The 17,903-nt window shown below is 32.4% G+C and overlaps 2 protein-coding genes across 4 annotated transcripts in view; one reads left to right on the forward strand and one right to left on the reverse strand.

The window, feature by feature from the left end:
- Window positions 1–66: 66 nt before the first annotated feature.
- eIF2Balpha (eukaryotic translation initiation factor 2B subunit alpha) lies at window positions 67–5,729 on the reverse strand. The gene is made up of 7 exons (XM_088264172.1): window positions 5,501–5,729; window positions 5,311–5,412; window positions 4,437–4,576; window positions 3,915–4,031; window positions 3,705–3,817; window positions 2,229–2,373; window positions 67–378 (listed from the first exon to the last, which is right to left on the reverse strand). Exons 1-7 carry the CDS (start codon window positions 5,511–5,513, stop codon window positions 103–105), a joined length of 906 nt encoding a protein of 301 aa, XP_088120298.1. The 5' UTR covers window positions 5,514–5,729; the 3' UTR covers window positions 67–102.
- Window positions 5,730–7,776: 2,047 nt separating this feature from the next.
- LOC148306940 (NADP-dependent malic enzyme-like) overlaps window positions 7,777–17,903 on the forward strand; it is a 66,992-nt gene continuing 56,865 nt past the window's right edge. The window contains exons 1-2 of one of the 3 annotated variants that reach the window (XM_088264169.1): window positions 7,777–7,893; window positions 10,357–10,451. In XM_088264169.1, the coding sequence (XP_088120295.1) occupies window positions 10,414–10,451 (38 nt within the window). In that variant the 5' untranslated portion in view covers window positions 7,777–7,893; window positions 10,357–10,413. Of the gene's footprint in view, window positions 7,922–10,200; window positions 10,452–17,903 lie in introns of all 3 variants that reach the window. The other 2 variants (XM_088264171.1, XM_088264170.1) reach the window with 2 other exon arrangements.

Consider the following 17,903-nt stretch of genomic DNA (forward strand, 5'->3'; position numbering starts at 1 on the left):
TCTTTATTAGTGGTTCAATAGGTTGACACTCCATCATCAGGTGCGGACAAGAATCAAAAGAAAAATATTTTAGTATAAATAATTTATTTAATATATGTCGGGTTACAAGTACAGTTTGATTAGTTCATCGCTAACAGCCGAGGGGGTGAGTATTCCCAGGTCGGTGAACATGAGCGTAATGTACGCGGGAGGGGTGTAGTCCACGAGCGGATGTTGCTTGGACAAGTCAGTCTTCAAGATACTGGCCAAGTACTTGAATTCGTTGGGAAGATCTCTCTGGTTCAGGGGATACAGTCTGGCAAACTTGAAGCTCTCAGTGAGGACGTAAACGGGCTTTTTAAGTTCTTTGGCGCACATGGCCATTGTGTACGTTCCAACCTGTAAAGGAAATTAACATAAACTTGAATCAAACTGTTTCCTAAACATTCAAACACATAATATGATATTATTTTTCTTATTTTTAGTGATTATATTTACTCCATTTCCTATATTACTTATTTTTGTATTTAAAAATCTTCAGCATTAATTTCATTAGTTAATCAGATCAAAAAGCTTTCTCCTATCACTCAACTTTATTAAATTTAGTAAACGAAGCAATTGATTATCATGTAAACAATCCCCAGGTGAATTTACTTTGAATTCAACATACTTTGAATTCAACATACTTTAAAAATTTATTTTGTACTCTTTTTATTGATTGTGAATGAATGCAGTAGTTTGGTGCCCAAACTGATGAATTGTATTCCAATTGACTCCTTACGAATATTGTATACAAGATTTTGAGTGTAATTATCCTTTTGAAGTTTTTTTTATGAAACTGAGCATTCTCATGCTTTTGTTGGTTATTTTGTTTATGATAATTGATATTTTTCAATAATAATAATAGCTTTTGTGTGGTTTGTTGCAATGGTTTTAATGTAAAGAACAATACATAGTCATTTTTGAGTTTGGAAATTGTTTATTTTTCTGTATTTTCTGATAAGCCAACCTTTTTTGCATTATGATCATACCCCCAATCCCAAAGGTAATGGATTAGAAGGGTTTTTCTGTACCTATGCTATATTCTTTGTATTCTTATTTTATTAAATTGTTGGGTTATATGTATATCCAAAATTAAACAAGGTTTATTGGATTGAATTCTACATTTATTTATGCATATGTTAATATGTGACGCGTTTCGTCTTATTAAGACATTATCAAACACTGACTAAAAATATTTACAAAATGTCCTTATATACTAACAATAATTGCTATTATTAGGTCTAGGAGTACATATAATGGTGGGTTTAGGTTTAATTTTGGATATATTACCCAACAATTCAATATGCAATTCTACCAACTGTCTGCAGTTACAATAAATAACTTATTTTATTATACTACCAGGGGTGTTAGTTGAAGTTTGCCGGTTTTACTCATAGATGTGGCTAGAGATATGTATACATTTCCATGATTTGGCATCCTTGTCATATTTTTCTATGGACATTAACCTTCAAAAATACACGAGTTACATTCTGCTGAAATAATAGTGTCATAGTTGTTTACCTAAGTGAATATGTCGAGTTTCGTTCCAAGTAAATCGCATTTGCGGCATTCATTGCTTTTCTTATTTCATCAAAAGAAAAAAGCAGTTGAAGCTCATCGGTTGCTGGTAGAAACTTATGGTGAACATGCTCCAGTGATTAGAACATGTGAGACATGGTTTTGTCAATTTAAAAGTGGAGATTTCGATTTAACAGACAATGAGCATCCTGGTGCAACGAAAAAGTTCGAAGACGAGGAATTGCAGGCGTTATTGGATGAAGACCCAACCTAATCGCAACAACAATTGGCCCAAACACTTAATGTGACCCGAGGAGCAATTTGCCAAGGTTAAAAAGCCATGGGAAAGATCCAAAAGTATGGAAAATGGGTACCTCACCAAATGAACGAGAGACAAATCGAAAATCGCACCGCCGAACGCACAGCCTCATACAGCTAAAGTGGTGAAGAACGGTATCCATGATTTGCCTCAAAGATGGGCAAAATGTATAGAATCCGATGGTCAATACTTTGAATAATAAAATTGAGATTCCCTTGAGAATTTAGCCTTTTCTTTATTGAATAAACCGGCAAACTTCAACTATTACCCCTGGTATATCTCATAACTAATTTCATGTATTTGTAAAAATGCCTTTATTTAAATTGAAATAAAACAGGACAATCAATAAAAATACAAATAAAATTGTTACCTTATTAATAATTCCTCCACTTTCTACAACACCTTCAGCACCGATCATGACAATATCCACCTGCTCCATTACATATCCAATGGAAGCATCCAGAACTAAAGTACATTCAACACCTCCCGCTTTCAACTCCTTACACATTTCTTCCCTGCAATCATTTTGTAAAATCAAGATTTCAATTATGAAAAAACAAGGTTTTTATTTTTATGACCATGATATTTTAAAGCACGCACTACCCACCAGTTATTTTTCCACAAATGTTGCTTACTGATGTAACAAATCTTAGCTATTTCATAGTCATACAGGAGAAAGTGACGAAGTGCATTTTTTACAAAAACGTAATTATTGACTATTTGATATCTTACTAGCTTAATATCGCCCTGAAAAAAATCCCAAAGGATTTTAAACTTGGAATATAATATATTGACTTGTTAAATATGACTAACTGCATTGATGTTTATTTTCTTGCCAAGCAAAAGTGACTTATTGACACACCCTCCTGAACATTTTACATTTTGTAGTTGGTCACTTTCTACTGTACGACTACGATTTATTTATGTATTTTTATTTCTTTTTACAATACATGTTTTATTTTCCTTATGAACGCTAGGCAGAACCCGTGACAGACGTTAATTAACATTATAAAGAAAATATTCTTTTTAATTCATAAATATTACAACAAATAATAAAAATTAATTTATATTAACAAAATAAGTATAGTTAGTGCACTGAGAAATTTTCAAGTATACAACAATAGTACTTTGGTTCGCAGACTTTATGGAAGTAATATATGGAAAATAATTTGAATTTTGATTGAAGGAAGTCTGGGTATTTACAGGGCTTATTACATATCATAGACTTGTTAAGTGATCACTTAACACACATGCAACATTCACCATTTTACCCATGACTGACAACCAACTGTGGTTATTTATCTAGAAATTCCAAAACTTTGAGTAGTGACACAAAATTTTAGAACTCCTAGATATATGATCGAACTCATGACATTTGAGTTCACAACAGCCATCTGTGTTGGACTGAGAAAGCTTTTATTTAGCAGAAACCCTTTTAATCAGCCTATGACACGTAAATACCCAGAATTCTATATTCTTCTTCATCTATGTTGAGATGTCAAAAAAGTGGAGAAAACCCAGATTTGTGGGCACACTCAGGTCCCCTACACGGAATTACATGGAATGTTACCGTCCCGCACGTCAGTTAGCGTTTTAAAATGACGATTGGCTTGGATTGGCATGTGTTTTTGTCCATGTTTTTTCGGATCGGTGCGTGAACACGTCGCGCGTAAATTTTATCACGCAAAACTGTCGTAGTCGCTTTCATTTTTCAAAACCGGACTGCCGGACGGTCAAATTCCGGGTAGTGGACAATCAAAGACTACAAAGGGTAGTGGAATTAATTATTTACTAAAATTACTGATTAAGTATACAAGTAAATGTATAAAATATTTATTTATCTTACCCAGAGTTATCTGGACATGACGTAGTCACAAACACTTCAAATCTCTTATGAGAATTGGCGGCTTCCAGCATAGTTTTCAATACAACTCTCGACTTTGAATGAGTAAGTATTTTCTAAAATGTAGACAACATGTTTAAAATGTAAGTCCAAGAGTATTAAATATTCCAAATTAACAAGATACAGATAATGAATCACAATAATTAAACTCACACAACCGTCCACTATGAAGGATACAGCTTGCCGAGCGACCTTTCCTCTTGACTTTGAAAGTCGGTCTAAAAATTGGTTTCCTCTTTGTAACATAATTTCTTTGCATTTTTCAAAAGGCTGAAAAAGATTTAATTATTATAATATTTTTTGAATTCACTAATAAAAGCTTTGGAAAAGAGTCTTTTAATAACTTTAGAAATGCCTGAGTATTTCTATGCATTATTATAAAAATTTTAAAAGAATGTGAATACGATTACTTAAGATTTTTAAAGGAATAACACGTAAAGCCTCTACATTTAGAGACTTGTACGCAGGTAGGATGTAAGGAGGGTTAATATTAAAAAATACATCACAAACACCCCGAGTAAGTGAAAATAAATCTTTCTTGAATTTATTTTGCACTTGGCGGGAATTGAACCCGCGAGGCTAGTTTTGCAGTTGAGCGTCTACCCAACTATGCCGCGGCGTCTGTCTAATTACTAACGATTCTTATTAAGTATTAATGATTCTTTTTAAAGTTACCTCTGTGTCCAATTTGGCTAACGTAATGAATCTAAGAAACAATTCGCAGCCCGAAGATACGGCTGTGATAGGGCGATCGGTGTTTCTCATCACATCAACAGCTTTCTGTAAGTTTGTGTCCAATCCTTGGACTGTGGCGGCTGTAAATTGCATAATATTTAAGTTACTTTTATGTTATTATTATTGATTTATTTCAAAACATATTACATACATAAATCATATATACATATAATATTCCCAATGAGTAATTTCTATTTCTCATTTTGGGACATGGGATTAAGGTTAACAAGACTGGAACACAAATAATAAAGTAACAAAAAAGATTTTTTTTAAATAACCAAAACTAATACTAATACATGGCAAAATATAAAAACAATAAACAGGTTTAATAAATAGGCACAAGAAGCATATTTAAAAGAAATAAATGAGAAAACATAAGGTAAGAAGCATATTTAAAATAAACAAATGAGAAAATATAAAAACATTAGGTAAAAATAAAATATGACTAATCACTACTTATATATCTTTCCATAAAGTACCTTCTCAGATCATTTATTTTGGATCCCCGAATGGGTTTTATTTTATTTATGATATATTTCACACATAAAAATTATTCACCTTTAGCCTTGCAGCCGCTACATCGCACCAAAGGCAGATAATAGAAAATTTGAAAAGAAAATCAAAGAGCTCTACATAAACATACATATATTTACATAATATTTTTGTTTTATAAATTTTCTGTTTATTCCATTTAAAAAAAAATTAAAATACAAAATATTAATTTTCCTCTAATACATTATACTAAGTCTTTGTGCAAAGGCTACGGAGACGCATGATATTCACAATATTGTTGGATATGTGTCATGATAGTTACCATTATATTGATCCAATACTTTCAAAAGTGTTCTTATAGCAGCAACTCCAGCAGATACGTCGCGTTCCTGATCAAGTATATTTATAAAATAGTCCCGAATTTCTACGAAAAACAAAAAACCAATAGCAACAAATAAATTTTGAGGTTATGGCAATATTTTTTGACATTACTCATTCAGCCTTGTACATACCTTTGTCCTCCATTGTATTTTTAATATTAAAAAATGTAAAATTGTAAAATTAGTAATATGTTATCCTTTTAGACCATAAAAAATTATTTCGTCAAAATTCATTTGACATTTCGTGTGGCTATTTGACAATGTTGAATGTTACCGCGGCGGCGCGTTCGAACATATTTTTTGATCACTTGACTTGATCACAAAGTCACAGCTGTTGGAACAAGAAATGCAAGTCCGAAGTATATTTGGCTGAACTTTTGTCTGTTCTGAAACTGGCAAAAACAATCAAATTTGCCTAATCAAATTCGACTAATACAATCCTCAAAAAAAATATAAAGGAAATTACTTTCCTTTTTAGCGCCTCAGTACGATTTCCTAAAAAGTTTCACCTGCTTCTATTTTCGGTTACGTATATGCAGAAAATACGTTTGATTAAATCAAAACCATGATGTAACGGAATAAAACAAAATGGCTGGTGTAGAAAAATCTTATAAAATAATAAAAATTATGATGCGACAAATTTATTTATACTTAGCGCCTCTTCACATTTTTATTTAATTTTGGTTTGGACTAAGCCACAAATTTCCAAAAATACAATAAAAAATACGACATTCCATTTGTCCCATCCAACGATGGTATAGCCTAAAACAACACCGTTAGAAGAACTAAATATATGCCATTTGAAAAAATAAGAAGAGAGATCAGTGATCACTTTTCTTTCTGAAAAAAATTAAAAAAGCTATAGAAGTGGTCACTATGAATATATATATATATATTTTTTAATGTTGACATTTCAATTTTCGGAACATAGCAAAATGCCCCAACTGAATAAAATTCAAACCTAACATTAAATTATATAGGAAACGAATCCAATTGCTTACAATTAAAGAGAGCTCTAAAAAGTAAGCAACTGCTTTGATAACCGTTTTTTTACATCTCTTCGTGAATCTAATTACAATTTACGCTTCTATGTAAAATGTTTTGGAAGAAATTCAGTTACTCTTTATTGCACAACAAAAAACGCACATGTTGATGGTAAGTTCTGTTTCTTTTAAAACTATTATTACTTTTGATAGAAAACCAAATAATATAGTTCTCATTTACGTTTATTTTTAATTTATATAAATTTATTGTCAAGTTGAGTGCCACTGAATCATTGGTAAGACGAAAACGTGACACCATTTTATTTGGATTCACAGGACAGAATTCATTTACACGATCTTTTCAGACTGGAAAAGGATTTACAGATTATTTAAAGCACTTGTAAAAAAGGCTGTTTTTATATTCGTCTAATTACATGTTCGTCAGGCTCTCTCAAGAACTTTTGTTGATTTTCAATGTTGTTTTTTTCTTCTTTTTTCTTCATAACTAATTTTATTTTCAATTAAAGCGGTAACCTGTGTCTTGTCCATAAAATTTCACTTCAGAGTTGATTTATTACTCATGCCCACTCATACATAATCGTATGTACATAATAATATAAAGGCTTCTAAGTGACATTATTTCTTAAACATATACATTTATATTCAATAAAAATTAAGCACCATTTTTAATATTTAATACAACATCATCACAATCAAGATCAAAAAGAAGAGGAAAAAGGGAGTAAAATCCTTTCCTCCTTCCTGAAATGCAAACAAATTGCACAAAACATTATTAAGCAGTATACCAAGGCATCTTCACTTTGGAGAAAAAATAATATCCCTTGATTATAATCACATGAAACTAAGCGCATTTAGAGAATCAAATATTAATTAAGTGTCATAATACTTTTTCGTTGGCACATGCCGATTTGATGATCCTACGTTGAATTAATATTAGACCCGGAAAAGGCAATATCTGTTTTTTCGCATATGATCTCCTCCTAAAAGTAGTGGTTAGCTTGCTTAGCTACCGTTCTAGAGGTCCCGGATTTAATTCTCTGGGGGTTTAAAAATTTAAAAATGATTTTTTCACTCTAATACTTATTTAAAATCACTCTAGAATGGTATCTGAAACTCAGGACTGATAATCCGGGCTCGCGCAATCAGCGAGTAAGTTAAAACTGCACCTATGCGATGGAGTGCCCTATGCACCATTGGGTACGGATATGGGTATAAAGAAAAACAATATTAATTGACGATGTTTTATTAGATAGTAACTAAGGTATCTCTTCATTATTTATTGCTTTAAATATTTCATACATAAACGAATAGTCAGTAAAAACGTATTACCTACTCGTTTATATGAAATTTCGTCATACTTATTTTAGAATCGTTTCGGATGGATTAATTCTGACAAATTTACAATTATGTATGCACTTCGCAGTTTTAAATTCAGTGTTAGTTCGGCTTTAGGTAAACGCAGACCGGCGTTACATGTTCTGCACACAATACCGCGTCGGTGAAAAGTGACAGTTAACAAGTGTAAGCAACCGGAATATAAAAATTTACTGTAACCTACATTTTCGTTTTCTATTCATCGCTTGCCTGAATCGAATAAACGAATGAACGATATCCAAGCCGAAATAATCTTTAGTGTGTGTTTTATTAAACGGCGTAAACAGATTTGTTCAAAATAAACTTGTTTTTTATTTACTATTTTTATATTGGTATTTGACTATGTGACAGCCAAAACATCAATAATGCCATTAAATTAATTTTATGGGGACCGAAAAAATGCGCAGTATTTTAGAAACTTGTAGCTTGAAAATTACATACAATATATCGGGTTATGGTCCCGTGGTTAGTGTAGCGGACTCTTGAGTCAGAGTTTCTAGGTTCGAACCTACTTTACCATAATTTGATACCTATATTAATAATGAGCCGCTTAGGCTCATAGAAATAGTATAAAATTGAAGTATTTTTGTAAATAATAAAAACACAAATATTTCTCATTTTTAATAAAAAATATTACATGTAGATTTTTTCAAGATTCTATTTTTATCTCAACATAGACGAAGAAGTTATTTTTCAATATTGATATTGGAACATAGAAATATAGGGCTAATAAACTGACATGATTTGGTTGAACTTTTCATTTTATACAATGTGTAACATTTACTATTCTGCCAATGATTGAAAACCACTTCAATCAAATTTTAAAAGTTGTATATATGATTCATTTGACAACACAGTGCACACTTATTTTAAAAACTTCAGAGGTTAAATATGTGGTTAAAATAAGTTAACAGAAACAGTTAGTTTCCCGAGTACCCGAAAAAAATATTACCATACATTTCGTGGTCTACGAATGTAAAGTTCTCTCTCTCCTTCTCTTTACGTTATATCTTTCTTCTCTCAAATGTAACGAAATGTTTCTAATAAACGTGACGCATCCTTGAAATTCCACTCTCAGCTCTCGTTCAATTATTGATTATCAAATTAACACTTAGAAGGTAAAAATCAATGAAATTATAAGAATATAATAGTGTTGATGTTAATAATATAATATAATGTGGCTATATACATAGTTTGTATCGGCGCATTCTATATATTTTTATATACATACTTGTTTACATACATATATTTCATGTAGGTACATGTTAAAAACTTGGACTTGTTTTGCTTTAACAGCTTCCAGAACAATAAAATGCTTACATCATCAAGATTAAAATTCTACACTTTATTTCATGTCAGTCCTGATAAATATGTGTATACAATGTATACATAAGTGTATATATACATGTGTGTTTACATGTATATACATACATCTCTCTATAGGTAGACAAGTTTCTAATGTCAAACTTTTCCTACGTTTTAAACGTAATATTAACTTATCAATTAAATAATCCATTTTATTACATCAACTATTTAAATTAAACTACTGTTAATTGTAAACGACTGTTAGGTTAGGTTGAGTTAAGTTAAGTTAAGTTGTTTAAATGTATATACATACATCTCTCTAGAGACAAGTTTCTAATGTCAAACTTTTCCTACGTTTTAAACGTAATATTAACTTATCAATTAAATAATCCATTTAATTACATCAACTATTTAAATTAAACTACTGTTAATTGTAAACGACTGTTAGGTTAGGTTGAGTTAAGTTAGGATCAGGTTAGATTAGGTGAGGTTAAAAATTTAGGTTGAAATGTTTCTAATGTCAAACTTTTCCTATATTTTATACGTGAATATTTACATAATAAATGTAAATAAATCATTTTATATAGAGATTCTTTAAATTATCGAAAACGACAGTTAGGTAAAGATCTTTTTATACCAGAAAAATAAATTTGCCAGGAAAGAGTAATTTTGCTTTTTGGGAATTGTAAATAAAATATTTTTTTATTTATGACAAAAGATCATTCTATGTCAAATTACTTGACAATTCTCGTGATTACCTTCAAATCCCATCCTGGTTTTAATATTATAATACCAGTGAAATAATTGAAAGGATTAGAAAGAGTTCTTTAAGGTGGTATGGACATGTGGAGCGAATGGATAGCGAGAGAATGACTAAGAAAATACATGTGGGAATGTGAGAGGGAGAAGAGAATTAAGACGGCCGAAAAAAACTTGGCAAGATCAGATCAATTACAGCCTAAAATCTGGTGGTGTCAATAATCTGACTAGATGTATGGATGTGAAGGAGGCGAGGAGTGTTTGAAAAATCCCTGTTATTTAAAGCTTTTGGCCTGAATAAAATACTTGCTAATTAACTTAAAGTTTAATTAACTTTTAAAACCACATAAATATGATATTTCAAAGTACCTACTTAGTATATTTTGCCAGTTTATAGAACGTTGAAAACTTTATAATTTGCACCACTAAGTCAAATTGCATATTTTCGAGTTAACGTTTTTTGCCAGTTAAATATTTAGTGTTTTATTTGTAAAACGCCTTCGTCTTAATAACTATTGTAACCTGCTTTTACATTTTGTTTTAAAGTTGGACTGGTGATTTTCAAAAACAAAAAGTGCATCAGTGATATAAGTGTAACTAAAAATGGGGAACACAGCATCCATATCCAAGAGCAATGGAAAGTAAGTAAAAAAACATTTTGATTTATTTCATACATTTGTACCATTGCAGCTATTCTCCTTTCCTACATTTTATTCCATCTCTGTTTTATCCAGCGGTGGGCTGCAGGGGGTTCGGGGGGCTCGCGCGAGCCCCTTGTTAAATTGGAGAAATCAATATTCTCTGATTAAATCAGCAATCTAACATAAAAAAGTCATATCTATATTTTGTCGTGTGATATGCATATTAAGAACTTTTGACAATGTTTGCAAGGACAGAGTGGTGTGGCGTTATATTCTCTCACCCTACCCCTGCGGGAAGCGGCGTGATGGTTAGGTAGTTAGTTAGTTAGACTATTTTTAATTAATATGTATTGTTGATACTCAAAACAAAAAATATATACTCAAAACAAAACTATTTTTTTATAAAAAAATTTTATACTCAAAACAAACTGTTTTTTTATACCATACCCTTACCCATTTACTCCCTTCCTCACACACACACACTCCCACACTTTTTTAATTTTATTTTTTATCTCTTAATGTTTTTGATAGGTATTATAACATAAATGTGGAATTGTGTAATTGGCTTTATTTTTATTAATGTAACTATTTGTATTTTTTAGTTTTTTAAATGTTCTCAAAGCTCTACAATTCCTGAACAAATCAAAAATAAATTTAAAAAAACCCAAACACCTCCCCCCACCCCTTCTCCCTCCACCCGCGAGCCCCTTGTTAAAAAATTGGTAGCCCTCTCCTGGTTTTATCTTAGCATATTAAACATTATCATATCAAACAGAATCCTTTATTATTATAACTATTTGTTTCTGAATTCAATATATCGCTGGTTAAATGCCAAAGGGCCACAACGCAAAAAAAAACAAACTCTTTATTCCAAAAATGGTATCTAAATCGTCAACATTTTCATATTCGAAAAAGACACCCATGATTCTAGCGTTAGAAATGGACACTTCTTATGCTGTCATATTCATGGGTGTCTTTTTCGAATGTGAAAATGTTGTCGATTTAGTTACTATGTGGCCCTTTTGCATTGAACCAGCGATATATATTATTTCCATGCACTAGCCAACTTTGAAAAAATGCTAGAACCTTTATTACAATTAATCATTATAATTTATTCTTAATTTACTAACCATCCAGGGCAATACTAATTGAATATTAGAGAGTAAAATAACTAATAATTATTTTCACCCCCTCCTGGGAATCGAACTCGGGACCTCCAGCACGGTAGCTAAACACGGTAACCATTTATTTAATATTATCCTGGACTGGTCCCCGGAGCGCAGGAGTGATTATCTTGCCTTCACGTAAGTAAAGATCAAGATAACAGTGCGCAATACGATTCAGTTTCCTATGCACCATTGGGTGCGGATAAGGGTTAGAATAACTAGCCATCACGCCACTTCTTCGCAGGGTTAGGAGAGGATTGAACGCCACACTACTTTATTTGCAAACAATCTTCGCCTCTTCCACATTCATGCATCTCCTCATACATATCTACTCATTATTCTCATCTCTCATCTCTTATCACCTCATTATTCCGACTCCTGACATGACCACGTTCAAGTTTTTGACATACTTTTATGGTAAACTCATTATTTGTTTTCAGGGTAGAATTAGTGAATGTTACACTATGTAAAGTGATCACTTAAACCAGCCTATGACGGTCGTCAGCCCCGTAAATGCCCAGACTTCCATATTCTTCTTCATCTTTGATAAGATGTCAAAAAATAATATGAAAATAACTCCTGTAATTGGAGACAATCCAGATTTTGTGAACAAGTATTTGGATACACTCAAAATGTTGTATTTAAAATATAATTATAATAGTATGCTTCTACGTAGGTAAGGTAAATTCCAAATATTTTATACTCAAGTATTTGTCACACTTGAGTATGCCAAATATTTGTTATTTTCCGTACGTAGAAGCATAATGTCACAATTTTCTTTTCTAATTACATTTTACATAATTAAAACAGTATGAGTTTATAAGTATGTCATTTACCTATCAATAACTACACATAATTATTACTATCGTAATCGACTGACTTTCACAACTTATTCATAAGTCTAGATATAATATAGATAATAGGTATACTGTAAAAATTATACTTCAGGGGATACAACGCAAACACAGGATTCAATCACCGACCGACCACCGAAGAGGTCACATGTCTTTTCACACCCGATTATTTTAAAGTATGTAAATTGAATATTTTTGTTGTTTCTTGAATGTTTTTCGCAGATACTTTGTGGCACATTTTTTAATCTTTACAAAATTAAACAACTATGTTTTAAGCACTTATTAACTTTGTTTTAACCACTAACCTACCAATTTCGACAAGAACCTTGTCATCATCAAGGTTAATTAATAATAAAAAAATATTACTAATGATAAAAAAGTCGTTAAAACAAAGTTGTTTAATTTTATAAAGTTTATTTTTGTTGTTGTTTAGAAAACATATCGGAAAAATATTTATAGATATATTTTTAACTCCTTTCCTTTCAATAAATTTTCTTATCAGACCCATATAATTATTTCAAGATTTTTTTTATTTCATTGCAAAAACGGTATTTTAAGAAGAAAATCAATTACGTAAAATGTTACCTGGATTTAGAGAAAATTACGTTGCGACTTATCGAATACTTATAAACACATGTCGCTCACTCCTTTCAACAACGTCATATATCAAAAATCGTTTCAGTTGTGCATGTTTTCGGAATGCCCAGAAAATGTACTATATCCCAGCAAAAGCGGCATATTTTTAACTTAATATTTACTCGCTACAGGGCAGAAAGTGTTGTTTTTGCATTTTGAATAAAAGGTATTGTTTAATTATTTTTTTATATATACCTACTAAATATTTTTCAAATGGAGAAAAAACATTCAGATTTTAACTAGAAATATCTGTTGCACAGTAAAAAGTTCAAAAAGTGGCTTGATATCTACTTTTAATATATTTAATTATATTTTTAAGCTTTAAAAACGATCTGTACAAGTAGTCTTAAGAAAGGTGTGTTGAGATGGTTTGGACATGTGGAGCGTATGAGTGAAGAAAGAACGGTTAAACAAATTTATGGGGCGAATGTAGTTGGAAAAAGAAGCAGAGGACGACCGAGGAAAACTTGGCACAATCAGGTATGTCAAATACTTGAAAGCGGCCGGGTCAGGAGTCGTAATAATCGTCGGGTATGTATGAGGAGATGCATGAATGTAGAAGAGGCAAAGAATGTTTGCAAAGACAGAGTGGTGTGGCGTTCGATTCTCTCTGCCTACCCCTGCGGAGAAGCGGCGTGATGGTTAGTTAGTTAGTTAGTTAAAAAACGATCTCCTGAAAAATTAAGTTTTTTGATATATGACGTTGTTGAAAGGAGTGAGCGATGTATACGTGTGTTTCTTTACTAACATGTTAATACTGTGTAGGCACTAACATCGATTCGTTCGGATAGTAAAAATAATAAAAGCCATTGTTTAGTAACCTACTTTACTTATAATAGAAGTAATCGATACTTGTATGATCTACAAATACATATATTTATTTATTTATTCACGGCTGTAGCCAATTTTTACAAATACATACACATAGTTAAAAGATACAGTAAAACATATTAATGTGGGAAAATCAATAGCCTGCAACTGAATTTTCTTGAAACCCAGTAAAACCCAACATTTAACGTAATAGCATTTTTGCTTAAAACGCCGTTTTTGTACTGAATAAAATTAGTTTTTCTTCGAAATAAATATAAGGTTTTGAAAAGAAAAGAGTTATTGTAAGGTAAGGAGTTCAAAAAATTATATGAAATATTTATTCGCCAAATAACAATATCCTTAAATAAAATTGATTGCGGACAACGCGTGTGGTTTCTCGCGCAGCCGGTCGCGTACTGACTTCGCATATTTGAGAGTACACCCTTAATAATAGTAATGGTAGTAATGTCCGCCTCCGTAGTGTAATAGTCAGCACGCTCGGCCACCGTCTGGAGGTCCCGAGTTCGATTCCCAGGGGGGGTCAAATAAATATAAGTGATTTTGTTCACTCTAATATTTATTCAATATAACCCTGGACTGGTACTTGAAGTGGAGGGCTGATCACCTTTCCTTCGTATGTTAACTATTAAGATAACACTGTGTTTGTATGATACAGTGCCCTATGCACCATTGGGGTGCGGATAAGGGTTTTGAAGAATGGTACCAGTATATACGTCGTTCGAAGATTACGAAATATTCGAAAAAAAATTAATATTGGAGTAATACATACATAGAAATAGGAGTATTTGAATAGTATAGTGAGTATCTTAGAAGAGCTGGATCACATATCGCTCACTCCTTTCAAGAACGTCATAAATCAAAATACTTGATTTTTCAGGAGAACGTTTTTAAAGTTTAAAAATATAACACAATGTATTAAAAATAAATATCAAGCCACTTATTGCACTTTTTACTGTGCAACAGATCTTCTTAGGTAAAACCTTAAGGTTTTTTCTCCATTTGAAAAATAACTACTTTATTTTAAAAAAATAATTAAACAATACCTTTTCTTCAGAATCCAAAAACAAAACTTTTTGCCCTGTAGCGGGTAAATATTAAGTTTAAAATATGCTCTTTTGCTGGGATATAGTACATTTTCTGGGCATTCCGAAAACACGCACGACTGAAAATTGACGATTTTTTATTTATTACGTTCTTGAAAGCAGTGAGCGATATGTATGTACATTATGATTATGCCTTTATCTAGATCCATTAACAAATAAAACATTTCTTTGTTGATTTTTTTGCAGAGACTTTGTGACACATTTTATAATACTTAAAAAAATAAAGTAAAATCAAAACTTTGTTTTTAACCACATTTATTTTTGGTACTTTTCTCCAACCGGATTCGACAAACACCTTGTCAGCTTCAAAATATGACAATGTTCTTGTTGCAACGTGCTGGAGAAATGTACCAAAAATAAATGTGGTTAAAATGATGTTTTTGTTTTGTTTTATAACGTCAAATAGTACCGACACTAATGTATGGAAGCGAAACATGGAACTGGCAAAGGAAGGATGAAAGCAGAGTGAATGCTGTTGAAATGCGCTCCCTCAGACGAATGTGTGGAAAATCATTGTATGACAGAATTAAAAACGACGATATAAGAAAGGAATGTAAGGCTGAACGAGGAATAATTGAAAAGATTAGAAAGAGCTCTTTGCGGTGGTATGGACATGTGGAGCGAATGGATAGCGAGAGAATGACTAAGAAAATATATGTGGCGAATGTGAGAGGGAAAACAGAACGTGGACGACCGAAAAAGACTTGGCACGATCAGATCAATCAGAACCTAAAATCTGGCGGTGTCAAAAGTCTGCGTAATCGGAGGGCATGTATGACCAGATGTATGGATGTGAAGGAGGCTAGGAGTGTATGTCAGGACAGAAGAGTGTGGCGTTCTATCCTCTCTGCCTACCCCTGCGGGGAAACGGCGTGATGGTAGTAGTAGTAGTAGTAGTAATAAAACATTATTTTTTCAAATGAATTGTGAGTGCTGTTTTACTAAACGTGCTAGAGAAACTTCAAGTAGTGTTGCAAAATTCCTTCATGATGTGTCAATTATCGTACATAATCTTATCAGTTTTCTCTATGCATTGCAAAAAGCCACAGCATTGTCAACTCAGGAAACGGATATACGTTCTAGTACCTATTTGGTGAGGAAAAAACGATGCAAAGAAATAAGAACATTGAATAAACGCAATGTTAATTACTGATTTTATTTACAACATTTTGAGTGTGTCCAAATACTTATTCACAAAATCTGGATTATCTCCAATTACAGGAGTTATTTTCATATTATTTTTTGACATCTCATCAAAGATGAAGAAGAATATGGAAGTCTGGGCATTTACGAAATAATATGAAAATAACTCCTGTAATTGGAGATAATCCAGATTTTGTGAAAAAGTATTTGGACACACTCAAAATGTTGTAAATAAATTATCTGGTCAAATTATAAGCTTAATAATCAAAATGAAAATGGTATTTTCTGGCGTTCCTCATGTGTGTGATTATAATCCAGGATTCGGATCTCACATACTAATATAAGAGTTTCTGCTTAATAAAAAGCTTCTTTACATCTCACCAATAGATGTCTCTAGTGAAGTTCTAGTGATTCATGAACAAGGTTTCTAAATTGGTTCATATATATAGAACTTCCTAGAATTTGAGTAGTGTGGTTGTCAATAATGGGTAGAATTGGTGAATGCTACACGCGTGTAAAGTGATCACTTAAACCAGCCTATGACGGTCGTAAGCCCCGTAAATGCCCAGACTTCCATATTCTCCTTCATCTTTGATGAGATGTCAAAAAATAATACTGATTTTATAATGTAATACACCATTTTTTAATGAAGTTTGAATAATATAGATTGATTAGAACTTCTTATTATATGGGAAAATTACCTTTATTTTTTTAATAAATTCTTATTTTTATATATTTATGAAAACGAACTAACTTCTTCCTGGCTATGTCCCAGCTTATTGTCCTTGTAGGCTGCTGGGATCAGCTCTCCTCGTCCTCAGGTTATAGGTCCTTCTGTCCTGGACAACGTCACCTAGGCCATGCCTTCGAATCATGTTATCTTTCTGCATCACCCATGAATTCCTTGGTCTTCCTGTAGATAACTTTCGAGGAAGATCCATTTCTATTACCTGGTTTGCGACATGTTCGGGTTCTCTGCGACATTTATGCCCATACCATCTCAATTGTCTTACCTCTACCTTCCTATTAATGTCTGTTACGCCCTAACTTATAAAAACGAACTAACGTAATGACTATTATTTAAAAATCATTGATAAAAACACTTATATAGGGTCCGCCATCTAAAGTTTTTTTTTTCAACTAGTGCTTATTTCGCTAATGGTAACACTTAGCTCATGTCTGATTTGACAGATAATTAGTTTTATCCTTCCGCTGAGCGAATATGGTTGTGTATACGCTTGAACAACGCTGGGAAATATTGCGACATTACTTTGAAAATCATGGTAATGTTGCAGAATGTGTGCGAAAATTGCGTACGGTTTTTGGAAGAAGAGAAGCACCGTCAGCTCCGTATGTTCGTTATCTTGTGAAAAAAGTGAAAGAAACTGGCATCCTCATCGATAAACCAAAGCGTGAAAAGCCAAAAACAGTGCGTACACCCGAGAATATCGATGTTGTGGCAGAAAGTGTGCGTGAAGCGCCATCAACATCAATTCACCGTCGTTCTCAACAATTGAACATTTCGGAGACATCATTGAGACGAATTTTGCATAAAGACCTTGGTATGACGCCATACAAAGTCCAATTGGTTCAGGAGTTGAAGCCAACTGACCATCCAATGCGTTTTCGCTTCGCTGAGTGGGCCTGCGATCGACTTACAGAAGATGCCGATTTTGCCAAAAAAATCATCTTTTCGGATGAAGCTCATTTTGATCTTGG

The sequence above is a fragment of the Brachycentrus maculatus genome, unplaced genomic scaffold (genome assembly GCF_059751285.1).
Source record: "Brachycentrus maculatus isolate JH-2025_06_01 unplaced genomic scaffold, ASM5975128v1 h1tg000218l, whole genome shotgun sequence".
NCBI classification, from domain to species: domain Eukaryota; kingdom Metazoa; phylum Arthropoda; class Insecta; order Trichoptera; family Brachycentridae; genus Brachycentrus; species Brachycentrus maculatus.

Coding starts and splice junctions, on each gene's coding strand:
- eIF2Balpha (XM_088264172.1), bottom strand. Junction 4,032..4,436: donor TAGCCAAATTGGACACAGAG/GTAACTTTAAAA, acceptor AATCTTTTTCAG/CCTTTTGAAAAATGCAAAGA. Junction 379..2,228: donor GTGGAGGAATTATTAATAAG/GTAACAATTTTA, acceptor TTTCCTTTACAG/GTTGGAACGTACACAATGGC.